General features: G+C 48.6%; 1 protein-coding gene across 1 annotated transcript in view; it reads right to left on the minus strand.

Moving 5' to 3' along the window:
- Positions 1-22,730: 22,730 nt before the first annotated feature.
- LOC144144885 (uncharacterized) overlaps positions 22,731-26,772 on the minus strand; it is a gene marked incomplete in the record, with an annotated part of 133,697 nt that continues 129,655 nt past the window's right edge. The window contains 1 exon segment of the mRNA XM_077676387.1: positions 22,731-25,673. Within this exon segment, the coding sequence (XP_077532513.1) occupies positions 25,321-25,673 (353 nt within the window).

Below are 26,772 nucleotides of genomic sequence, written 5' to 3' on the forward strand. Positions count from 1 at the left end.
CCGTGTGTGATGGAGTAGGACAAACATCCAGCTGTGGTCGCTCGTACAGCAGCGATGCTTAAACAACGCCGTGAAGAGAAAAAAAGGAAACACGCTACTGTTGCGTCCAGCTTCGCTATACCTTCAAGTCTTACGCGTTAGTGTGAGCTTCCTTCATTTTTAGATTTCCAAAACACAAGCCATTGCAGTCAGTGAATCTTTTAAATAGGATCATGGGAGAAAATATCAATGTTAATTATAAGAAAAGTGCCTAAGTTAAATCAATTCAGCGGCTGGTAATGCCAAGGAACGGCAAAGCACGATGGACAAATCCTTCTGAGTGAGGTCATGTTAATACGCTGTGTTGCATAGATTCGTGCGAGGTAATAAGTGCCAATAAAACATTTCAAGCGCGTCAACCATAAAACTACTATTAGTGAAAATAGCAAACTTTAATCCCCAAGCGTAACATGTTTAACAGACGAGAAAAACGCATTACATGCTGATTACAACAACTACAAATAAAAAATGCGTGCTACAGCTAAGCGTCTTGAAGGTAACTTTTACACTCGGTACCTAATTGTCTTGTGCACCAAAGGTATCATAATGCTCCAACTGCTGTAAGACCCGGCTGCATTTCCCAGTCCCGATCGTCTAACAACGCAAACTTGAAGAGTTCAGGCTAAGCATAACCGAATTTGGTTTCGCCGTTGCAGGAAAATATGGTCCGTTTTCCTATTCTGACTCTCACGCAGACGACCGCTTTCACATACGATACCGAGAGCGCTTAACATATGTATCGAACACTAAGAATATACCCAGTTTCCGCTAATTTGTGAGGAAACAAATGAGTCGTCCGATCTCCCAGACTCCCGTTGCAACTGTGCTGCGAGTTTATTGCTCTTTACAAGAAAAAAAAAACTATGGTTGTGAGGCTCTACTTAGAATTGAGCTGAGATATAGTGCCTAGCTCAAGCAAAGCGCAAAGTACAAATCGCGGTCACGACCACTTACGCGGATGAAAAAATTCCCCGCATTTCCCCGAGGGGAAGAATGTGAAAGTGCGAATGCACGAGTTGAATTTGCGCGGTTCGGTAATGTTCGCGAAAGAGAGATCACACACACACACACAACTACAAAGAAAGAAAGATGCATCTATTCACAGACACCTATTTGTGTTGTCGTTGTACTTGATTGCTAGAGCGGATCTCAGCTTTGAAATTTCGTGTCAGTACTCCTTTAAGCGGGTGCATTAGCCCTTCTCACGCCCGATTCTTGGCCAATCCCCCACGTGGGTATGTGCCATGTCAGCGGCCAGGCAGCACGCGCCCATCTCCCCCCGTTGCCAAGGAAGACTAGGAGCGCGCGCACCCGCAGCTGTTGCTATGCGGACGGCGGCGGACGCTTCAGGCTCGCTTAAGAAGTGCATTCGCACTTAAAATTCGGACACCGGCTGCAATGAATTGTCGCGTTGTGCAGAATAGTGCTCGCTTTACACTTCAACACATATTTTCAACCACATCTCCTGTCTCGCCGCGAAAAAAAGAGCCCGCGTGGCCCAGTGGTAGCGTATTGGGTTTCTTGAGTATTGTTGCGGGAATCGGTGGTTCTATCGCTGCTGTGTTTTTTTTTGTTGTTTTTTTCTGCGCCTCCCTTTCAGCATTTCGTCCTTAGAGAGTATATGAAAGTACCAACCGGGTGGCAGACTAACCGTTCGTCCGCTAATCTTTAGTTCCCAAATAGTGTAATGATTGTAGCAGTCAGTTAATGCCCTAGAAGACGAACCTTTGCTCCGTTTTGCCTGGGAGTGTAAGAAATAAAGGTGTTTTCTCTAGCTTTCCGGTATAAAACATTTCAGCCTCACTCAAGAGTTAAGCTTTCAGATTCCAATTTCTGCGGCCGAAGTGCTTTCGCCTAGTCTAGAAAATTTTAACAAAGGTTTAACTTCAAAAAGGTGCAGGAAAAAATTGGCCAAGAGCTGCGAGAGCCTTCGCAAAACGAGGTGTTAATATGGTTATAAGAATGACAATCGCTTTACTGCAGCGGGGCTGTGCTTGTGAATGATCTATCCAATGTTTCCACCCTTGTGATTATTGCTGGCGTACACTTCCAAGAAAACCGGGGACCCGATACAAAAGTGATATTGAAAGAACTGTGAACAGAAAGCCATGCAGTCAGACCCCGGAAATCAAAGGGACGGGCTTACCACACTAGAAGAAGTCGTGAAGCTTTTCACAAACCATGTAGCCAGTATAACTAGGTCGCAAAAGACACTTAGCGATATCTGAACAAATCTTTTGAAACACAAGAAGAGTGAATTCTGTAGAGCACACATGTCGGCGGAATAAGCTCATAGTTTTCAAAATTGTAGAGTACGAAGTCCAGAAGAAACTAAGGAAAGCTATAGCGAAAAGTTTTGTTGGTGTCACTGTCATGTTACTAAAACGAATTCACCGAATTTGAAAACCGTTAAAACCACAGATGAAATCAGCCCCACATAAAAACCTGTGGCCAGGTCCAGTCATACTAAATCTTTACAATTACAAGTACTACCAAAGTCTTCCACACCCGCCGCGGTGGCTCAATGGCTAAGGCATTGTGCTGCTGAGCACACGGACGTGGGTTCGATTCCGCACGCGGTGGCTGCTTTCTCTGATGGAGGCGAAAAGCGAAAACAGCCGTGTTTCGATATTTCGGTGCACGTTAAAGCTCCCCACGCGGTAAAAAATTAATCCGGAGCTTCCCACTACGGCACGCCCAGGTGTAGCTTCGGCACGTTAAACCCAATATTCAATGAAAATCTTTGGCAAGTGTAAAAAAATTGAAGGGTACCAGCTTTCTTGTTTCTTATGGCTACTCGAAGGGCACTAAGTGAGCACAAGGTTTTTTGAGAATCTGCATTGCAAGGAAAAATACCAGGGCAAAAAAGTTCCGCAATTGGGCGTTATGAGCTACCCGCCCATGCGGATGATTACAAGGGAAAGACACTGTCGAACATGTCGCTCCGAAAGCCCTTTAAGCTGAACAAGGGATATTGGCCCACGTCGGCGTTCCAAGCGGGCAAGTTGCTGTTCATCCGGGAGGTATTCGCAACTACTCCTCCAGCTGGAAGTTGAGGTGGTAACGGCAGCGGCTTTCCCTTGTTTTGGAGCCCATTCACGCTTCTGTTCGGGCTGACGCTTCTTCAGTTTCCGCTCTTCTTCCAAGCGAATGACGTGCGTCTGTTGCATAGCGAGTGAACACCTCGAAGGCCTCGACCTTTATTCTAGCGGACACACACGTGGATGTCCCTTTCGCTGCTGAGTCGTAGGCATCTTATTGTCTCTGCAACACACCAACCCAGACCCAAACCACTCTGTTTCGGCGGACAGCTGACAGGGGGCATTGAGCGATTAGTCTCCCATGTTAAAATCCCCCACCCCCACAACGGGTATGTCATCGGTAGTGGCATTAAGCCCTGCTGTGCGTGCATCCCCCCCCACCCCCAACCCGTGCACGCCTAAACCGGCAACAGGGGATAAGCATCTAATTAGGCGTGAAATAACACCGACGAAGGGAGAGAGAAATACTTTATATGCGGCCCCACTAAGATCTATTATTATCCTTACGACCACCTGGTCAAAAATGGCCAGCTGGTCACCAGCGGCCATTGTTGACCAGCTGGTCAACATCGGCCGCCGAGGCGACAATGTCGCTCAGAATGGCTTTCAAGCTAAAGACGATTTATGCGCTCACGTCGGCGTTTCAACGGGGCAAGTTGCTTTCCACCGGCAGGGACCTGCAGATAGTGGGCGAGGTGCAATTTGAGCCGGAAATGGCTACATTCTCGGCGGTGGCGGCGGCGGTGGCGGCCGCGTTCCGGGGTGTTAAATGCGAATGCATTTCTTAGTCGAGCCATGTCAGGCGCCGTGCGGCGTCCACGCGCCCGCAGGTGTTATCTCTCCGCTCTCACCCCCTCTCCCATAGCAACAGCTGCGAGCGCGCGCGCTCCTCCTCTCCCCTAGCAACCGGAGCAGGTGATGCGGGCGGATCAGCGGCGAGTGAGTGGAGAGGAGGAGCGCGCTCGGGCGTGTGAGGGCGCTCGCATCGCGGGAGCTCGCCGGAGCTCCCGCGTGTGTTGGAGAGTGTAGGCGAGGGTAGGCGCGGTGCTTCGGTGCTTCTCCTCTCGACGCTCGCACCACTCTCCCGTTCGCTCGGTCGCAAGTATGCATTCGCATTTCCTCACGATTCCCTTCGGGGAGGTGGGGTGAATTTTTTTTCCACCCATTCGCGCTGCTGTTGATTCTCCGCAATCATTTGATAACGGCGCTACGGCCGCTGTCAGCCGACTGCGCAACTCGTGAAAAAGGCATCGGTGGTGGCATGGCAATAACGGTCGTGAAAGAGGGGATCTGCGGTGGCCAGGAGGAGCCCCGGAGCGGCGCCGAGTAAATATGCTTCACCGGAATGAAAACTGGGGGAGGGTGGGGGGGTGACACATACACTGCTTCGCAGTAAAAAGCGGTCTTGCCTCGTAGCCCGAAATGATAGAGGTATAAGGTACGTCAATAGGATAAGGCGCAGTTACAAACTGCAAGAAATTTTATTTTAATCTCACTCATGCTTTGTGATTCTACCGTCGCAGTTTGTGAATCTGCTTTAGATGTGATGGGGAAATGCACCCTTTGATGGCGATTATACATGAACCGAATACCCTTTCATTGATACGGCTCGTTTGTTTGCCCTTTTATTGTATGCCACTCCACGGCCCTGCAAGTGTACTTCCATGGCCTTGGACTGGCTGCCCTACGGCTTTTCATTTAGGCAAGTGCTCTTGTTTGCTGTCTACTATTTTCTAAGCAGCACGTAGGAATTTTGTGATGAAGGCGCTGCACGTCCTGTGTCATTGCCCTGCTCCTGGCGTTTCCTAAAGCCTAGCTTTAAATTATGCCACGCCACCACTCAACACCGCCTCTAACCCAACAACCCCCCCCCCCCCCCCCGTCTCTCCTTAGGCCTGATATAATCTTCTATAACAAAAAGCAAAGTGCAGGATTCGGCAGAGCTGCTAATCAATCTTGAATGCTACAGCCCAATTGGGTATACCACTTGTCTTCCCTTTCGCCACGCTGGCCTCTCAAAAGAAGCCCTTCTTCAAGAAGGGCTTCTTTTGAGAGGACCCAGAGGTAAGTAACCCAAGTGTAAGTTACACTTGGGTTACCTCTGTCGCCAACACGCTGCTCTGAAAACAACCTCCACTCACACGACTTCTCTCGCACGCTAACCATCTTCTTTCTGAGGCGACGTATCCCCTACATACGGCATTCCAAGAAACAACCTCATATGCCTTTTTTGAAGCGATAGCACCGGTGTTAGGTTGACCCTATTGCGATTAGCTTCGGAGTCGGACTTTTTTTTTTTTTTCGGCAGTGCCTGGAGAGTTGGGCAAGTGGCCGAGTGCTGCCGCCTCGCGCTCTTAAGGACTGCCGGGTTGGTAGTCATTGGTTGTCGGCTATCTCCGTTCATGTGTGTTTGCATCAAGGGTTTACGATGCGGCGGGATCACCGTCACGTGGTATTTTTCATATTTCGCGGTTTTTTTTATCAGTCAGAATAAATGAGTACGCAGTTAGTTCGTCGCTGAAAATACTGCAGTTAGATACGTCTCGAGGGCACCTACAAGTGCCCCATTAACACTTTAATGATTAGGACAGCAATTCTCGACTTAGGTAACTAATTACAAAAAATTAATTAAATCTCATGAACGAAAACATTACTGGCCGCTACTCCACTGTACTGGAAACATTACGCGTTAGGATTTCTTCCAGTAAAGCCTTTGTTATTTTCTTTTAATCTAGGTGCATGATAGTTGGATCAACCTGTATACAAAGCACAAGTTTAAAACTAAAGAAATCGTTCCTCTGACTTAAACAATCCATTCACATTTGATATTGTAGTTCCTCAGATCAACCAAAAAGTCTTGTTTTGGATTCGCGAATACTATTCGCAAACCATGCCCCTTAGAAGGCACAAGAAAAAAAAAGAAAAGGCAACACCCTGCCGGGATATAAACCGCGACTTTGATCGAGCGGGCGCAGGGCTTTAGTCCACTGCGCAATAAAATAACTGGACATGTCGCGTAAATATACTGTATACCACATAGAGACCAACCCTCTGAGTCACATCAATGTTTTCGACCTGAGTTCAAGTGCTCCTGTCTTGTTAATTAACTGAATATTTCTTGAATAACACTTGCGCAGTAGGCTTCAGCAATAGCCCTGTTTCAGCTACGACTGCGATTTCTACTTGCGGGAATAGTGCTCGCTGTGCTTTGGTTTTATGCTTTACGCTAAAACCTTAGGCCCATACTGATTCCTTATTAACTAGTAAACCTTCCGTCACTCCTCTTCTGCTCTTAAATGAGCTTATATTTTATTCAAACATTGCTGGTTGCACACGAATATACGGTTTGCAACTCCAGGAAACGAATTGTCGCCCAAGCGAACGGCCGAAGCGTCGTAAGACGAAGTACAGATCGCATGTGTTGAGCTGAATGAACTTCACGGACCTTACTATGTTTATTACACTTGGGAACTAACATAACATGACCGTATTCATTACGGTACGAATGTTTTCGGGGCGCAATTTTCTCTTCTTGATCGATCACTGTTCGGCCGATCGGCTTTGTCGGCGTGTTCGGTCAGCGAGCAAGTCACCACGTGGACTTTTAGATAGGCCGCCGTGTTCGTGTCGCCTTCGGAGTAGTGTGACAAGGCGGTCTGCCAACTCGAAAGTCGGCGTCGCCGTCGTGTCGTCGTCGTGTCGGCCTATAGCCAACGCGCCTTAACGAGAAGCGTGGTAATAGAGTAAGAGAGATAAATACAGACGATCACGATAGCGTTAAGCATGCTGCAAGAAGCTTTAATTAACCAAAGCGGCCCCCGCGACCCATCGATGCTGATCGGACGACGCGTCTCTTCGCCGGGAATGAGAGAAAAAGTCGTCCAATTGCAAGTTTTCTGTTCCGGGACGCACATGGGGGAATCGATGGTGTACGTGCGGGAAGATGGCGGAGCTCAAAAACACACAGGAAAGGGTGGGAACGCGGCAATAAACTTTGCAACGAAAGTGGGAGCTTTCCACTCCACGTAAAAATGTTGTATTTGGCATGAATGGCGTTGACCATCCACCCTAACTATTGCGTTAGTTCATTTAGTGCACTCAAAACGCCTCTCAGGGCCCCTTTATATGATCAGGGTCCCTTTATTTCAGAACATAGATGAGCGAATAACCGACTAGGAACTTAAGAACACAGTATTTTTTCAGATTTACGTTCCTTCATTACGTCTGACACCATGCACAAAACACTGGGAAAGGAATTGTTCAGCTCAGCATAATCCTCAGCAGAAGTAATTTTTTAAATATAAAATACGCAGTCCTCGGCGTATAACCTTATCTGGGAAGTGTAGTTACCGGGTATGTCATTAAAAATCGCGAGAAAATGAGGGCCTCCAGTACCCAACCTGAAGTTACGTCAGTGGTATCGGGTGCCGTAGAATTAAGAAGCACATACTGGGGGCGACTAAAAAAAAATCTGGATATCCAAGCTCCTAGAAACGGGTTTTTTATATGTTATTAAGCTTAAGCAAAAGTTTGTAATGGGGAACTGTGTCGAAAGCTTTCGACAGGTCAGTAAACACAGCATCTACTTAATACTATCAAGTGGATGCGATTTTGACTGGCAAGTCTCTTGACTTTCTTGCCTGTCAGAGGAAATTTTCTTCCTCGGTGAGGAGGAGCTCCTCAGACAGCGCTCATGTGCCTTTGTTTCCGTACAGAAAGGGCGAGTAGCCCTAACATTCAAACCAGCATGGCATGGCCGATTCTCTTCTGTAACATGTTTTCAAATTCTCTTTGTACAAACTTATATTTGGGATTGTATTGCTATACAATAGCAATCTACTGCACATAGTTAACGTGATTGTGCTAAAAATCGTTAGTGTCTCTATGTATATACCTGTAGAGAGAGAGAGAGAGAGAGAGAGAGAGAGAGAGAGAGAGAGAGAGAGAGAGAGAGAGAGAGAGAGAGAGAGAGAGAGAGAGAGAGAGAGAGAGAGAGAGAGAGAGAGACTTTTTTTAGCTTTCTGAAATGGGAGTGGTTCTCTACTCCGGGAATCCATGAGGTGAGCAGAGAGCTTTCGCTCTCTATGCCAGGAGTTGCTATACATCCAGATGGCCGCTGGTCACCAGGTTCTCCCACAGCTCAGGGGGGGGGGGAAGAGGGGATCGGAGGGGTGGAAGTTTGGGATTGCGCCCACACTGTATTTTAATATGAGGTAGACTTCCGGGTTGCCAACAAAATTGGCATTCAGATGAGTATTTATTTGTAAATATACGATGCAGGCGAACTGGGTCTGCGGAGCGGCGATTCTTCTTCCTTGGAGAGTGCAGGGTGAGGGGGAGGAAAGTGTTGTCTGTCGGACCGGTAATATTGCGTTATGTCTTGATATGTTACAAGGGGGATTGACGATGTGGTGCCCTCGGAAGCCTGGAGAGAGACAGCGCAGGCTTGCTGATGAGCAAAGTTGTTGCCCGTCAGTGAGGAATGGCCAAGAGTCCAGATGATAGTAACTTTACGGCGGGGTTGATGTGGCAAGAGTGTCTTTAAGGTTGAAGGGGCCACCCTCCTGGCTAAGATGCTTCTGCATGCAGGCAGCTTGGGAATCGGTGATAATGATTGGGTACCTCGTATGTATGAGAGCTAAGGCGATAGCTAACTCTTCGGCAACCCAGGTTGACGATGTCTTGATTGATGCACAAGTGATGAGGGCGCCCTTTGTGGTGACTGTGCCTACTTTGGGTGTACCATTAGGGTAGGTACTGGCATCTGTATATGCGACATCTGTTATTTTTCCATAAATATTGTCATGCGCTTGGCTTCGGGCTTGTCGGCGGCCGGGATGGAGGTCCGGGTGCAAGTTTCAGATAAAGGGCGAACCCGGATGTGACTTCTCCACTGGTCCGGGAGGGGCTGACCGTTTCCATCGTTTTGTTAAGCTTCGACGGGCCTCCCAGAGATGTAGAAGTTTAGCATCCACGCTAGGGGCTGGAAAGTAGTGGTTATGGTTTTTGTGTTCATTCGGACTGTTTGAATAATGTCATCAATCCAGTCGGGCAAATGTTGGTCGGGGTCTATAGGGCGCAACGAGAGGGAGAGAGAATAAACTTTAATTAATCCAGAAAATGCTTGAGAGAGGCGTCCTCATTCCAGGATGCCTTGATCTCGGGCCGCGTCGACAGCCCTTTCGATCAGGCGCAGCTGATCTTCGAGGCCGGAGCTGGCCAAAGCTTTCTCCCAAAGCTCTGTGGAAAGGTGGAGATTAGGGGGGTCTAGGGTGGACTTGTCGCAGCCGCCCACTATGTGTCTGAGAGTCCCAGGCTCTCCACAGAAGCGGCAATGGGGAGAAACGTGTGTCCGGTCAAAGAGGTGTAGTCTGGTGGGATGCAGGAAGGTGTTGACCTGCAGGGCACGCAGTAACCTTTCCTGATCTCTCGGTAGCGATTTGTGTGGTGAAGAGTAGGTTTTACGGGACAGCCTATAGTGTTGCGTGATTTCCTGGTAGGTGACAAGAGGTTGCATGCGCTCGGGCTCGGCTTCGGCTTCACCAGCGCTGGCTCGGCGGGTCAAATCTCGAGCCACGAGGTTGGCGATCTCGTTGCCGGGGATTCCGCTATGAGCTGGTGCCCATACAATCCTCACTGGTCTCGTTGGTAGTCTCTGATTGATTAGTCGAAGTGTTGTGACGTGCAAGCGACCGTTGGAAAAGTTGCGGCACGCCTGCTGAGAGTCTGAGATTATAACTTTGGCGTCGCTTTGGCTAAGCGCAAGCGCTATCGCCGCTTCCTCGGCTTGGAGAGGGTTGCGTCCGGAAATTGAGCTGCTGCACCTGTGCTGCTTATTTAAAACGACGGTGGCTGCCATGGCTTCTCTTCCGGGGTAACAGGCTGCGTCTGTGTAGGCGGTAGATGGTGTATCTCCGTATAACCTAAATATTGCCCGGGCTCGGGCTTCTCTGCGATCCTCGTGATGCACAGGGTGCATATTGCGTGGTAAGACGGGCACTATGAAGTGTTTTCTAATGGAGTGGGGTACGTTTCCAGTAAGGAGAGGTGGGTGGCTGAGTGGGGCCGACAGCGCTAGGCGTGAGAGGATGAACCTCCCTGTTTCGGTTGCTCGTAACCTCAATCTTTGGCTAGACAGGTGCGCTCTATTAACTCCTCGGCCGAGTTGAGGATGCCAAGTCGGAGTAGTCGTTCGGTTGAGGTGCTTGCCGGGAGACCCATGGCTTGCTTGTACGCTTTCCTTATCAGGATGTTTATTTTCTCGAGCTCTGTGGCTTTAAGCAGGGCGTAAGGTATAGCGTATGTAATCCTAGATACGACGAAGGCCTGGACAAGGCGAAGCGTGTCCGCTTCCCCCATACCCCTGGTTTTGGTCGTGACTCGTCGTATCATATGAGTAACCTGCTCTGTTGTGGTTTTAAGCTTTTTGATGAGAAGAGTGTTGGAGCGGTCCGGCTGGAATATCATGCCCAGGATCTTCACGCTTGGAGATGGCGCAATGATATGGCCCTCTAGGCGTAGGGTGATAGTGGGAGAACCTGGAGGGTGTGTTTTGCGCGGTGAAACCAGGAGTAGCTCAGTCTTCTGGGGGGCGCAGCTGAGCCCACATGACTTGGCATAAGCAGCCACCACATCCGCTGCCTCCTGTAGGCGGCTCTCTAACTCTCCGATCGACCCTGTGGCCATGCGAAAAGCATCCCAGTTGGTTAGGCGGATGACCCCTGTCTTGACGTTGTAATTATGATTGCGAATGGTGAGTTGGATAATGTCATGGTCGGATCCAAGGTTCTCGTGAATTGATGACCATAGTACATCCAGTGTGCCCTTGAGGAAAGAGAGGTCTCGAGAAGTGTCCCTCGCTGTGCTGGTTCCCGTTCTTGTTGGTAAGCCGGGGTGATTAAGAAGCAGAAGTTAAAAATCATCAACTGCTTGCACCAGAAGGACGCCCCTTTTTGTTTCGTACGGATAGCCCCATTGGGGATGGGCCGCATTGAAATCGCTGAGAATAAGGAAGGGCACCGTTTTAGCGATAGCGATGGCATCACGTATTGTGGATGAAATGTCGAGGGCATTTTGAGTAGGTCGGCAGCTCAACAAATGGAGTGGGGGAGGGGGGGGTGCTTCTGCACTGCGAATCATTATGTGCATCGAATGAAACGAATGCGAAAAAACACGGAACAAGCTTAAATAAACCACAGCAGTGGTAAATTCGCTGTTAGTGCAGTACCGTATACGAACATCGTAAAAATAGAGAATCATGAAAAATAACATTAAAATTGGTAATTGCCAAGGAGGTCTAACTCTATACGCTTGCGATGGGACTCTTTAATTATTGGCTTTGCGGAGTGCGAATGGTCGGCAGAGAAGACTTCCTTAACCACAGTAAATTACGAAAAAAAAACTCCATTACGTCCCATGTAATCCCTTCTGGGCCTGCATACCAAATTCTAAAATAATTTCAAAGAATGCGCTGGGGCCGAAAAAAGCTTGAAATGGGGCACTTTATTATCCGCCTTGGAAAGTGCTTATGTTGGGGGAATGTCCCCAAACATTGCCATTCATTAAACTTTCAACACTAATGACGCCCCACCTAACCCGGAATGGGCCTGTGCGATTAAGTTTCTAATTCAACCAGCCCGCGCGTCCTGGAATATCGTGCTCATTTTCTTGTTTGTTGAACGCTTAGTTAGGTCGTTATGAGGAATAGGATCGCTCGTTAGGAGCACGCAATTTTGCGTAAAACACTGAGACATGTGAAGTACAACGGGTACTCGTGTTAAAAAGACAGTACAGGGCGGAAACGAAGGCGGCCTATATAACTGCGAACATCCCATTCTTTGCTCTCCTCTTTCCACGGGTCTTGCTGCAGGCGCGAATACAAAGAAAGAACGATAATAAGGGAAGGTAGAGTTGCGTTTAAGGGGCCTGGAGGGAACCGAGCACGCCGCACGGCACCTAACTCTCTCGCTCTCCCACGTAACCCAACCCTACACCTGTCAAAAGTACTCTCGTGATACATTGAAATACGAACAACGGAGCGCGTGGCTTTCATTACATGCCGCGCATCCTAGTGACAGACCGCGTATGCGCAGTACGAACAAGCTACGAGAGTTCCTGGCCAACCTTGGTACGCCCAGACCAGCGTCTTTCCACCGTCTGTTCAGTGCTCGGCACGAAAGAAAAAAAATAAAGGAATATATCTGCGTGCGCTGTTTTCACTCAGCGCGGCCACGACGTTAGATAACGCTCTCGTGAGCGGGCGCCGAATGCGGCGGGAAGACAAACCAAAATGCCCAACGCCGAACGATGGTCTTTCCAGACCAAGGCTGAACACGAACTCTTGTAACTTGTTCGTACTCCGCATACGCGGCTCGTCGCCAGGATTCGCGGCATGTACTGAAAGCCCCGCGCTCTGTTCTTGGTATTTCAATACCAACTTTGGATGTCTACTTTGCGATGAAAGTGGAGTTGCCAATAATATCGTAAAACACATCTGTCTGGAGTGATTCTACGGAACGGCGTCGACTTTAGAGGCCGCTTTCTAAATTTTTGAGTGTGCTTCTGCGCGTGCCAAGTTGTTGCCAGTGGCAGTGCTTCGCGTGTATACAAGGATCGTTCCGACAAATCCACAGCTTTGTCGGCACGAAACTTTTTTAGATGCGAAGCATCTCTTGCTCAAGGGATGTCCCGCGTCCGTGCACCGTCCGCAGCGCCTCTGATGATGATTGTGGCAGGATTCCCCTAGGGATTGGCCAACCAAAGAATCCATCACGAGATAGCTTCGCGTTCAACCACCGTCGTCATCTTCCCGTAGGGGAACCGCTGAAGAAGAAGAAGGAGGAGAAGCACAGGGGGATGTCCTGCGTCCGTGCCCCGTCCGCAGCGCCTCTGATGATGATTGGGGCAGGATGCCCCTAGGGATTGGCCAACCAAACAATCCATCACGAGATAGCTTCGCGTTCAACCACCGTCGTCATCTTCCCGTAGGGGAACCGCTGAAGAAGAAGAAGGAGAAGAAGACAAAGCTGCGAAGAGGAGGGCGTGCACGTTGCTCTCAGCCGGTGCACCAACGTCAACAACCTTTACCTCACCAACACTGACGGATACTACCGATTCTACCACAGAGACGACAACATCGACAAGAACATGATGGACGAGTTTCGGCGCCTCGAGAACCACCGCCTACTCACCGTAATACAACGGTACTTGCGTGCCTTTGCCACCGGTGTGGACCCGGACGCGGAATTCCCTCTGGCGCTACTTAACACCAGATCACTCAACATAAAGGCAACACAATGGAACCACACAGAACCCCCATGATGCTTCGCATCCTCATCAGGGTTCCCTACGGGAAGATGGTGCAATTTTTGAGCGATGTGCTAACTCCAAGCGAATGAAAGTATTTCTACGGAGGACCAGAATTTCTTCTTCACCGAACCGAGTGGTCGAATATAGTGCAGTGAATGTGGCACCTGTATCTCTGAAAATAATCTTGGGTATTGAAATAATAAGACTCAACGATGGAAATCGGCAGGTATGCGATACTGTTACTCGCTCAAGCATTTTGGTTGGTAGTAAATATCATGGGAGGGATTTGTTTCTCGTATGTCGTTTTTATTGTCACTTCAGCAGGTTAAATTACACGAAAGTGTGTTCCTCTTTGCTCGGTTGTGTCTAGTTTGTGTCGGCTTGATATTACAGTACCATTTAGACTTAAAATGTTGTTGTCACGGGGGCATGCAAACTCTTTTACTTCAAGTTAGAAATAAACCTTCTACCATATGGCTTTCTTCCATATTATCACCTTGTGTGGGAGCTTCTCATTACGTCTGCAATATTTTTTTTGCACATTTGATGAGCCAAATAAAACTACAAAACGCATTCATGTCTTTTTTAGTGAAGCGTAAGGTCTTTTAAAATTTTCTTTAGTTTGCGTCCAAGGAGTTTTCGATGCCGCGAGCAAACACCGTTGCGCGCAGTCCCGTCTGTGCCATTGTGCTTTCGGCTTTCCGGATGCACGCTCATGCTATCTCTCCGCCGCAGACACTGCAGCGTGTCAAACAACCCTACGTCGCGCTATAATTCTGAGATATCTGGACGACAGGGACGCGCAAGCAAAATAATGCTGTTGTGAGCCGGCTCTTAAATGCACTTCCCATAGCTTAAATAAATAAACATATTCATGTGAATATCTTGATAAACAAACGCATGCAGGGGTTTAGCCGACTGGAAGCGCCCGCAAACAATTTGGAGGCGCCTGGCAAGAACATTAGTGGTGTCCAAAAACACCGAGTTGTCGGGGTGTGTGAGTGCTAAAAATTTGCTGCTGCGTGCTGCTTGTGGCTACAGTGCACATCTCCAGGAAAGCTGCACGTCTGTTTCGTAAACTCGCATCCACTTGACTCGAAGATAAAGCAGAACACAGGGCAGATGAAAATTTAAGACGTTCGATCTAAATTATAAAAGAAACACGGCAACATCTTGCTTCGTTCTGTGCAGAAGACGCCATGTTTTGCGTCCTCTAATATTACTGATATTCTGAGCGCTTTCCCGTTCCCACAGTATGATTCTTCAAATGTGCGCCGGCCCAGGCGCACTCTATACTGTATCATGTATTCAGACACAAAAGCAAACTCACGCTCCCAATATCGCTAAAAGACTGCAATCGCGTGAAAGGCACGGAAGCAAATGGTTGGTCGTTAAAGAAGCGCCGAAGACGGGGTGAAAACAAACCATTACATTGAATCTGTATTACTTGAAGGCCTCCTACCGGCCGGCAAAAGAAATATCTGAGCCAGAAGCCTCCTCATGCCCCTATTAAGTACCTCCTCCTCCACCTCCTCCTTCTTATCATCATCATCATCACCATCACCATCATCAGCATAATAATTATCTCCAGCAGCAGCAGCCGCCGCCACCGTCGTCTATTCAGCTCCACTGCAGAACGAAGGCCTGTCCAACCTATAACTCTGTTACCCTGACAGTCCCCCCATTGTCAGTTCATCGCGCTACATGTCTGGCCCAAGTGCGCTTCTTTCCCTTAATTTGAGCTATCGTAGCTCGAGCTATGTTCTTACTCCATTCTCTTAACTTCAGCTATGATCTTAACTAGCGGTCAGCAGACGCGAGTTTTTTCTCTGTTCGAAAACGGTGGTTTCCTGCAGGCCTCCTGCACTGCCCAGGCGGCGCTGCAATGAAGGAGGCTAAATCGACGCCCGCGCCGACAGCGCATAGCTGCGATTTCATGCATTTTAATCGATTAGCATCCATTTAAAATGCCACAATTTGGCATTAACCTGCGTTTCCTTTCATATAGCTCAGTAGAAAGCTGCGTGTATGGGATGTCAGACCACGGAGTGAGCAATAGAGAGTACGGGACAGGAGAAACCATGTCACTGCCGGCTTTGTGTCGCCCTTGTGTGGTTTTCACTTCGTGAATTTAGCGATCTTAGCTTCTGCTCGCACGTGTTAGTGTAGCTTGTTTTCTTTTTCAAACGTGAGAGAAGTAAAGAAATAATTTCGACGTAAAGTCAAAACCTTGAAATATTTTATACATTCTCAACCAAATTCCTTCTTCTTCCGTAGCAGTCCTGCCAACTGCTTCGCAGCTCGACTGCCATCCTCTTTACCCTTCTATCTCCTACGGTGTTAAGCAGGCAAACGACAGTGTTTATTCCGTTTGAACTCGCTGAGTACACAAGCTAATCGTACATTTTTTTGCATGAACTGGGGAATTAGTATTCATTTCGTAGGAAAGTCGGCGTTGCTAGGTCTGTTAAGACGTTCACTCGTGCTTTCTGCATAGCATAAGATATAATTAGTGCGCATTTCAATGCGTTTTCACTCCCAGCTGGCATAACACACGCAGAGTGTCGTTGCTCACCCCCGCAAGCCTTCGAAGGGTTGGACGCACTTTTTCTGAATCATGGAGCAACGTCCAACGTCCTTCAATGAGCTCTACACCAGTGAAAAAGCACATTTGACAATAAATGCTACAAATAAACCTTGAGGCTGAAATTCCAAAGTTGTCCGCTCATCCATCCATCGATAAGCCTTGATCGATAGGCTTGATACCCGCCTCGATTTATATCGATTGGTACAGAGCACTGCACTGGCCCGGGCTGGCCCGAAATCTCAGGTCCGGCCCGGGCCGCAGGCTGGGTTCGGGCTGGAATCTATGGGCTCGGGCCGGGCTCAGACCTGAATACATAGCCCAAACTGTTATTTTCTGCGTGAAGTGCAGATGAGAGCAATAAAAGGAATCTTCAGAGTGTATTTCCACGCGCTTCTTTATGTTAGTTGTAGTAATTGTTTTAAAAACGTGTTTATCTAGGTCTGATAGTCACTGCACTGCAATTTTAGTGGCATTTTATGTACAGCATCAAGATTTTATAGTTTGGAGTTAACTAGAAATTTCGTAACAGGGAACCGAATAATTCAGACGACCTGGACCTCTGCGCCTATGTCTATGTACACTGTGTCGTACATGTCGCATAATCAAAATGCGGCTGCCGTGGCCGGGAATAGAACTCGCGTGCTTGATCGAGAAACAGCACCGCTGAGCAACCACTGCTGGTAAAACATTTCAATGCACGTACATACTCCTGGATTGAAAGGCGGCTCCAAAAATTTGAACTACCACCTTCTGGGCGGGACAAGACCGTGACTCTGTAAGGAATCTGGTCATAAAAGGTGATGGTGTCTCTGCGAGGTGGAAAGCTCGTGTTGACGACGACAATGCGGCCTGGGGCCATTGCCCTTAGTGTGGTTGCGCAGAGAAAGAAAAAAGCCGCAAGACACACGAGGGAGTGACGTGGGCCAATAGAAATGGCCACAAGCAAGGAGCTGGAGAGCCCAGGCTCAGGCTGGAACGGAAGAGAACGCCGAAAGGAGTGGACGGAGCAGGTCCGCGGAGCGCGACGTCCAGGTGGAAAACTCGAAGCTCGTCGGGTTTTCTGGACCCGAGCTCCAGAGGGGTCTACCTGGAGCCTTGGCATCCTGGAGCCGAGGCGCGACTCCTGACTAATGGAGGCGCGCAGCGTTGGCGGGCTCCGCTCTTGGACGACCCGCTGCCTGCTGCCCGTCGTCGACTGGCAGTGGCCGGTTTCCTCCTGCCCGCTGCTACAGGGCGCCCGATCGTGAGCGGATATCGAGCAGACCATTGTCTATGAGGACAACGGTGCGTCTTTCTCGTCGACGTTCCGGCACACACGACGCCGTCATCGTAGCCCCGCGACGCCTTGCCTCGCATATCGCCACCAGAACCCACGTCGCCCTACGGACAGCGCCTCTTCGCCCTGAACACTTGGTGGGGACTTTTCATTGTGTTTTCTGTAAGTTCTGCCGTTCTTAGGGTTGTTTAGCTTTGACTTGTAATGGGATACCATGCGCATCTGTGTTCAAGAATATATTTGTTCGTTCCGTCTCCAAGCGCCCTCGCCTAGTTATTGGCACTGGGGTAAGTCTCAGTCGCCACTGAATACCTGAAAAGAACCGGCGACGGGTATTTTTCCTTCCCTCACACTGTGATGTAAGAATGCGAGCTGTTTTTACACCGATCTGACGTGAACTGAGCACGGTGGAAGCTAAATTACGTGCACTACTTTTACCCTAAATTTTAGCATTTCAATTCATGATATCCCGCAAGTCGCGAAGACATGATCATCTACCGACGGCTCCAGACGGACACATTTCCGCATGGTACATTACTACGCTCAATGCATCCAACATTATACACATACAATTGTAAATTCTGCATACAGGCATGCACTCTCCACCGCATGGTGTGGGAGTGCCGGCACACACCATCCCTTGCCCCAAATCCCCAACTCCTCATTTGAGCAGTGGGAGGGCTTGTCACCCCGCTTCGCGAACTCGGTGTCTGTGCTCCCCACTTCATGCGCGAACGCACGTGAACTGGCGAATAGAAGAGCACGCGAGAGATCGCGCCACGAAGGCTGGGCAGGGTGTTCTCGAAAGTCGAGCTGGCCGACGCCGAGCGCTCTTCACGAGGTTCACATTCACGTGCGCTCTGCATTTTTTCTTGGTATTTTTTGCGAGCTCCTCACGTGGCGCAAGCGCCCGCACAAGCCTGGCTGACGCCCGACGCTCGTCATGAGGCGCATGCTCCCATGCGGCCGGTTTTTTTTATATTTTTTTCTGGTAACGCTATACAGCACAAGTAAAATCCTAAACAGTTCTGCTGTTATAAAGGGGCATAAAGCCACCAGATGAGTGCTCAGTATCACTGCAGAATTGAGGTCTTGCGAATTGGGCTAACAACGCAACGGTACCACGACGGCGATTTTTATACGCCAGACTTCGTCCGCAGTGCAGTTGTACTATCCCCTTAGGCTTGTTGCATCGTCCGCCATCAAATTACCTGTTTCCAGCTATCCCCAGGGGCGACCGCAAGGTTCAATGTTTTTTCAATCTTTCTTTGGCGGGCAAAGCGAAAGAACAAGCGATTTGCAAGCCGTAGCGAATGTGCAGTACCACCTCACACATACCGTAAAAACCCGCGTATAATACGAGATTTTTTTTCCAAATTTTACTATGTAAAATTTGTGCCTCGTGTTATATGTGGATCCCAAAGTTTTCAGCCGAAAATTTGCACTTTCGGTTTCAGCGGAGGGTGCGCCATCTTGCGGTGGCGTTAGCTGGCTGCTGCTTCTCTCAGCCGGCGCCATTTTGATTGTTTTGACCACGCGAAGGATCAGCACGTTCACCGCAAGTCTATCACGATGTCGGGTGCACGAAGGCAGTATTCAGCTGCAATTAAAATAAAAGTTATTTTATGTGCCGAGACCATCAGGAATTGCGCCGCAGGACGGCAGTTCGGCGTCACCGAAGGCAGCATTCGCGGGTGGAGAAAGCAACTGGTGCTTGACGGGATAAAATCTGTATGGTGTCGGCGGCCTGGAGCACTGTTGGGGGTTCCCGTCAGTGCTCGTGTTGGACGCCTTTCGCTGCCACCTGGCCGATTCCGTGAAGAAGTTGTTGCGCGAACCCCGCACCGAACTCATTGTCATTCCAGGAGGAATGACATCCCAGCTGCAACCGCTAGACGTTTGCATCAACAAGCCTTTCAAAGACTTCATCAGGTCCTGCTACCAAGAGTGGATGAGGTCAGGAGACCCGTAAGTGACAGCTACCGAATGGCTGACGCGGGCTTCTCCAGCGGTGCTTTGTGGCTGGATCGCGGATGCGTGGGCCAGCATCCCAGAGGAGCTCGTCAGTCGCTCTTTTAAGAAATGCGGCATCTCGAACGCCCTTGATGGCACTGAGGACCACTTTCTGTGGGAAGACATTTCCGACAAGGCGACTTCAGGAGACAGCGGCAGCGAACCTGACGATGACTGAACAGACGTCGGGATACAGTGCCAGCGAGAACTGACAATGACTGAACGGTAACTGCAGTGCAAATAAATGTTTTCTGTGCTCTTTACCTCGCATTATATGCGGATGAAATTTTTTTTTTCTGATTTTTATGTCCCCGAATTACACCTCGTATTATACGCGGGTCCGTATTATACGCGGGTTTTTACGTACACGACATCGGAAACCACGGCCACTCGCTCCGTGGTTTACGGGAGAGAAAACAATTCCGCCTATTTTGGGCTTTCTTTGACAGCGGAAGACAACTGCGATGCTATTTTACCATTATGATAGCGATTAAACTAGCTAACTTTCTTAAAAAGTCAACAGAAATCCGTAGCGCGCCCATCACGGCATGGACGGAAGAATGGGTCGTCTGCTATTCTACTGCACAGGGTGGCAGGGCACGAGATGGCGCTGCATGTCACGAAAATGCAGCGCCAGAGGCCTATACGTAATGTCACTCCTATCATTCTTCCTTCCATAGCTCCTTCAGCGGACCTAAGGTTTCTTTCAAGGCACTCCATGTTTCGAGGTGTTGAGTAAGACGTCAGGTAAGTAAGTAAGGCGTAAGGTAAGTTAAGTAAGGCGCCCATAGTCATCATCACCTGCAGTGCGCGTTGATTGAATACTATTTTCTTTTTAAATGACAGACATGGCCTACTGGTCTTCACTTGATAGTGCTCCCCGAATGCAGTTCAATCCGCACTAATTCTAGACCGAATTCATTGTCCATTGTTTGTATAAGCACTTATAACTTGTCCGAGATTGCTAAATTCACCCCCCTCTGCAAGTATACTTTGGAATCTACGGTAAAACTGGGGCGTTCTGCACGTCAGTTTAACATTTAAATGGAAGGTTAAGCGCAAACAAGACGAGGACGGTGGCAAACGAGAGCCTGTCGCCTGTCCCGTTTGCCACCGTCCTCGTCTTGTTTGCGCTAAACCTTCCATTTAAGTATGTACCAACTCACCCAACAGCACGTTCTGTTACAGTTTAACATTACTTTCCATTTATTAATTTTGGTCTCTCCCCTACGGTGGAGTGTGGACCACACACACTTTCTGGTCGCTTAATGTGAAAAAGTAAGTTGGAATTTAGCGCACCCTGTGTCTCACAACCGTGCACTGTCCCTTGCTTTTACGCAGGGGTGGTGCAGCGTTCCGCACACCAACGAAACAACCCACCAACTAGAGGCCAAAAGCTACGCTATAAAACATGCACGAATAGCAAGTACATCCTCTAGAAAGTTCATTTACGGCAAGTACAACCGTCAAGCAGGTTTATTTTTATGAGGGCATTCACTGATGCTGCCACAGGCGAGCTAGACAGCATAGTTTCCTGGAAAAGCAGTTCTCTTTGGTCTAGCGCATAGATCCTACATGTCCGCGTCCCACGACTTCGATGGGTGCTCATAACCTCAAGTGGATTAAACTCAACCAGAACCCTCGCCTGTGGGCCGGTTAATGCCTTTGCTACACTTGGACATTTCGTCGCCAGTGGAGTCGAGGGCCCTTCAAGCTCTTGATGGAGTGCCAGCCATTGATTATATGGACAGGGTACTCGCGGACTTGCCTGCGCACCGTATAGAGAGTGCGATCGGCAGTTCTCTGATGGACAGTGCGTTCGGCGTAAAAACGTCTGTTTGGCTCACGTGTAAGACTTGTGAGTCAACCCTAACACCAAAATTTTCAAACTGGATGCATGGAACTTGGATATAGTTTAGAAACTATATACGCTCAGCTACATCCATTGCTCTCGGAATGTCGCATACATGGAAGCTAACGGGCAGAGAGTTTCTGCAATGCCACATAGACCTGGCGCCGTGCGATTTTTAGACTGCTATCCAGTGTGCCACACCAAACGCAAAGCAAGAACAAAAGAGTGAAGCACTAAGTGGTTTTGTACGTCCTTAATCACATAGAAGGGGTATAGGCCACTAAATCTATCTATTTTACAAAGGTAAACAGGAGAAGTCAGAAAAAAGCGAATAAATTTTTGAGGCTTAATTTCTCTTCCCACCGAACAATGGGAGTGTTTCTTGTTGTTCCAAACTATTGTGCAGTGGTCTACTGCTTTCACAAATTGAGAAGCGGGTCGCCTTCTATCGTTTCTCGACGGCGTGAATTGCCCATCCAAGTCTCTTATGAAAAGCGGGGTCATGATGCCCCTCAAGCCTTCACTCCCCACTTTAGTAAGCAGGGGGTCGCAAACACTACGATGAGATGCGTCGTGACGTAAGTATGGACCTCCACACCGTCGCTTCAAATCAAGCGTACGTCGTATTCTCTGGCCAAAGGGAACGCTGCAACCCTTGATATCGCTTAGTCGCATGCATTTGTTTGTTTTACTGCCAAAGCCCAACTCACCGTGTAGTGAACCAGAGCGGCCAGTTGTTCTTGCCGGCGTCATGCCCCGCCCGGCTGTGTTGTTTTATATGGAAGAAGAGCAACGTGCGTGTTTTCTCTGGCAGGATCGACAATGTTCTCGGACTGATTGCGTGTCCCTACGAAGGGCAGCGCTGGACAAACGCCACGGCGTTCGATTTGCTGACTGTAAGCGGGCCCGTCAATTGTCTGGCTGCGTCTTCGCTGACTTGTTTTGTGACTGTTTTTGGAGCCCAACTACGCTCTATTAAAGTTTGTCTAGTACAGAAACCTTTTGCCATCTCTGACTTGTGACAATATCCTAGAGAACGCTTTTTTTGCGACAGCTATCCGTGGCATGTTTCCCGAAATTTCACGCCCTAATGATACATGCCGAAATATCCCGCTGCAGAAAACATGATGTACATAAGTATTTCATTCCTCAAAATCGAACAGACGCCCAAATGCTTTCGCAGCATCAGTCAGACGCCACGATTCAAATTATGATCGCAGTGCAGAAGCGTCCCTCGCCTCGATCAATCAGCACCTGTCATAGCCGGCTCTGTCATTTGCTTGGATACTGAGCAATAGTGAGCTGCGATCGACAAAGGAGGCTCGGTGGTGCGCCACCTTGCTATTTCGAATTCGAAGCCCCCGTACCGAGGTACTTTCCGCAGTGCGCGTCAATGGCCTTTGACATTTTGTTCTTACTTTGCTCTGTGAGAATGGTTTCCGGTCACCGAATTTGTGCAGCATGTCAGTGGATTGCACGGAACTTACTTCCTTCATGCTGCAATGGCACTGACACGGCGAGTGAGGTCCATTCGGGCCTCTATTATGAATCCATCATTGTGCTTGTTTCGCCACTAAACTTCACCTCAAGAGAACCGAAGAAAACAAAGCCGCACACACTTTATTTTGTCATTTATTGAAACATCAACATAAAAAAGAGCACCCAAACAAAAATTCAGGCGTATAACAAAAAAATTGCTTGCTTGCTTAAGCTTTGGTATTTCAAACGCAGTGCAGCAAGGTAATTGCCTAATTTGTTTACTGCCTGACAGAGGTCGCTGGCCACGCATCACGTATGCATTGGGCGTCCCGACTGTGAAAGAAGGAAGGAAAGAAAGAGAGAAGGAAGAAGAAAAGACCACAGTGAGAAAGAGAGAGAAAGAAGACAGAAGAAAAGAGAGAATGAAGACCTCAAGAGCGCCTAGCTTATATCAGCTTTGAGACTTTTTCCAGGCAAGGCATAAATTGAGTACAGGACATCTCTTTTTTTTTTTTTCTATGTTCGCTGACTAGAAAATCATCCAATTGTTAGTAAAAAAACACAACGACAATACGTAATTACAGCATTAAAAATATAATGTTCAGTATTAATAAAAATGCTCACACTTAAACGCGCAAAATACATTTGCTTAGAATATATATTTTACCACCATCACAACGACGGTAAAAGTAATATGTGGTTATAAATATACCTTGTTAGTAAAAAACGTTAGCTTAAGGCTTATATAGAAAACTTGGCCCTGCAGAACTCTGAGCGAAGGCCAACGCATGGTGAATATTTTAGGAATAGTACCCTAACCAAGCTTAGAACTGGATGGCCGAATCACTCATGGGAAACCTTACGAATGTTTTTTTTTTCTTTTTCTTTTTCTGCGATTCCCTCAAGTGTGGGAACAATAACCACCATTCCTGCTCCTCGCAAGTTAGGCATCTGGAAGCGTTAACTTCATTCCAAGCTCCTTTTGCTTAAATGATGCTTTAGAAATTACTCAGAATTTATTATAGTAAATCTCACTCCACCTAATATTGAGAATTTCCTTTTATAGCATAAAGAGCAGATGTCGCTACTTTCATTACGGCAAAAAAATATCGAGCGGTTCGAGCTGTATCACAGAAAGCTGGTCTGCTTCTTGAACGTCTGATTTTTACAAATTTTCCTTCTGTAACGGTGCTGCCTGTAAATGCCCAATACGTTCCCCGAATTTCCCGGATCGCAATTTCCAGTGAATGATATTTACCTTTAATAGGACAGCACACCTCGTAGTAAAGGCGTGAGTGCTGGCCCGCTGGTCCTGAGTCAGAGTTAGTAGGTCGTTATTTTGTCGTTTTAGGGAGAGTAAGGCAGGTTACGTCTCAAGATAACGATTTATATTGCGGAATATTTACACTCGCGTTTCCCTGTAGTCCGTTAATAAGGCTGCACTCACAGAGCGCCAAAGAGGTTAGGTAAACATGCCGTCTTGCGCAAGGTTAAAAAGGTAGGTGCCCGTGGCAGGATGTAGACACACGTCGCAGCTTTTTTATCGTATCACAGCTTATTATAAAACAACAAACATGTCCACGTGTGGTTTGTGATAGCGTGCTCCTACTCAAGTAACTTGGCACGGCGAAAGTATAGCTATAAGCTGTGCTCCGTAAGTTTACTTTGATTCCGGTGGGGCGAGGAACGAGCAAAAGCAGTAGCCTCGCAGAGCACGTACAGTCAGCTGTGTAGTGCGTGTATAACATAGACAAACTAAATAACCAGTGAAAACGCCATCTCCTCGTGAAGATCTCTCTAAAATCCTAGTGAAAAATAATTATGACGATTTCCATGGCGCAGCAGCACACTGATTGCGTTGTCCGAGCCCTGGGGCAAAAGCGAACTTTTCCCTTTTCGTTTTCTCGGATAAATGCGTCCCAGCTTGCTGGCCACTTCTGTTAAGGTAGAGCGCGGGGGCAACGTTCCTGGTGCAAGTTCTCGCCTTCAGTGGACAGCTCACACGGTTCGGAACAATGGAACTCCTCAGTTTCCCTGTAGTATAGCGCGAACAACTCACGGGCACTACACTTTTAGGCACTTTTCTTTTCACAATTTCAATAAGCAGTTGCAGGGATTTTTTTTTCTAAGTTTCTTTATGTGCCACAATGCGAGAAAATGCAGCAGGGACGTCGAGTTTGTAAGCATTTCCTACACCTTCCTACATCACACAGGTTGCACCACAGTTCACCGACCACGGCCGCGGCGTCTTCGCCCTGCCGACTTAAGAGCAATGTTTATTAGGGTTTGGCGGGCTACCCCAAGCTTCTAAACCTTAACAACATTAGGCCTAAATCCATCGGTTTAAGGCAAGCCGCTTCCCAAAACACTGGTTACTCTGTCCCGATTGTTGCCTTTCTAGGACCTAAAGTCTGCCGTCGATACCGCGCAGAAAAAGAACACGAAAAATAAAGTTTTACTAATCCTATTCCTAAAGAACACGAATTCAACGCGCCATTGTAAAGACGTCAGATAACTGGACTGGGGGTTAGGCGGCCATAAGCTGCAAGCGGCCGTGGTCTGGACCGTGCGCTGCGAAGAGGGTTTGGGGAGCGAAGGGGGTGGTGTGCGCACGCTGTGTTATCGCGGAGAGCAGTGTCGTTCCCGTGCAGCTCCCGCGTGGGAGATGTAGGGGAACGGCGGGAGGGCGGCTAGGGTGGGGCTGGGGTTGAGTCGGCGACTGCGTCTACACGAACTGGGAAGAGTTTGGCGGAGGCCTGTAGGTTGGCGGCACTCCGCAGCTAGCGTTCTGGTGGACGAACTCGTCGGGCCGGTGCAGGCCGGTGCGGCTCACTGGGCGGGGCATGAACTTGGGCGAGCTCTCCGGCTGCGGCGGCGGCCAGGCGATGTCGCGCGTCCGGCGCCCGAGCGAGGGCGACCGGGCGAATGGAGGCGTCCGCGTTCCCGTCGTTGGTGATCCCGGATGCCACGCGTTTACCGCCGTGCGGCTCGGAGGTCGAGACGGGAATCCGCCATCGTCGCCGTTGGCCATGCCGGACTTGGGCGGTGGCCACACGAACTGCTTGGCGCCCTGCGAACCTGCACGAACGACGTGGAAAACAACGTGTGCATCACGACACGGGTTCAAAGTTTAGTACGTAAAGGGGTGCCAGAAAACTGAACTTCTATTTTCGCAAAAAGGTTCGACATTTATGCGCGCTCTCAGCATACATTAGGAGTCTAGAGATGCTTACGTGGCTTTAAATTGGACTGGGGAATCAAGTCTACTATCCAACTTCTCTTCCACTTTTTGGGTCACGATGTGTAGGCTAACACGTTGCGAGTCAGGATCACTGTAGCAGCAATCCTTTGTGGCGTTGGGGGCGTTCTCTGTCGCACATTGCGTTTAATGTGGCAGACTGCACCGCTACTGGGCGGTTTTCTTTCTGTCGCTGAAAAGTTTCTCTAAAAAAATTCGTTTTTTCTTGTGCCAGCGGGACTTTTCCATGTCCATTTTCAATTCTTTCGTTTGTAAAAAAAAGGTGTTCATCAACCTCAGGTTATTTCTTTCTACCAATCCCACCAGTGTATCTCCTCGACTGCCGTTCAGTAATGTGGGTGTGAAATAGCCGAGCCAAGTGTTCGTCTCCTACTAATATTAGATAACTTAAAAACTCGCTCAAAAGCCATTTCTCTCTTTGCCGGCGTTCTTCTAAGTCTGGGCATTCTTTGCACGCTTGGCTGACGTCACACAACCAGTAACACCGCTATTGGCTGTCTACTTTACGTTGGCGCAAAAAAAACTGCAACAAAAGCAATGAGGAAAGTAAAAAAATTCTAGGGAGCAGCTACTCATGCGGTAGCGCAATACGCTGCGCAGCTGTGCCGGTTTCGTTGCGTTTCACACATTCACGAAACAAAAATTCCGAGGACACCCAAGTACGTCTCATAGGTTGTAAATGCGAAAGTAAAGATGTGCAGTTGAACGCCGGCGGCTCCTTGCTTGCGCCTCGCGTCGTCGAAATTCTATAATCTTTCCCCTCGAGACGTTTTGCTTTGCGATCCGCTTTAACGCTGTAGAATGGCTCCGAGTTTAGTCTTAGGCGCTGCGCCACTGTTCGTTCCTGTTCCCACTATTTAATCGTAGAGAGTTGACGACGACGGCACATTGCACTGAGTGTCTGTTCACTCGTTTGGC

Source organism: Haemaphysalis longicornis, unplaced genomic scaffold (assembly GCF_048455015.1).
Source record: "Haemaphysalis longicornis isolate Haplotype H1 unplaced genomic scaffold, Haemaphysalis longicornis Haplotype H1 scaffold_1, whole genome shotgun sequence".
Taxonomy (NCBI): domain Eukaryota; kingdom Metazoa; phylum Arthropoda; class Arachnida; order Ixodida; family Ixodidae; genus Haemaphysalis; species Haemaphysalis longicornis.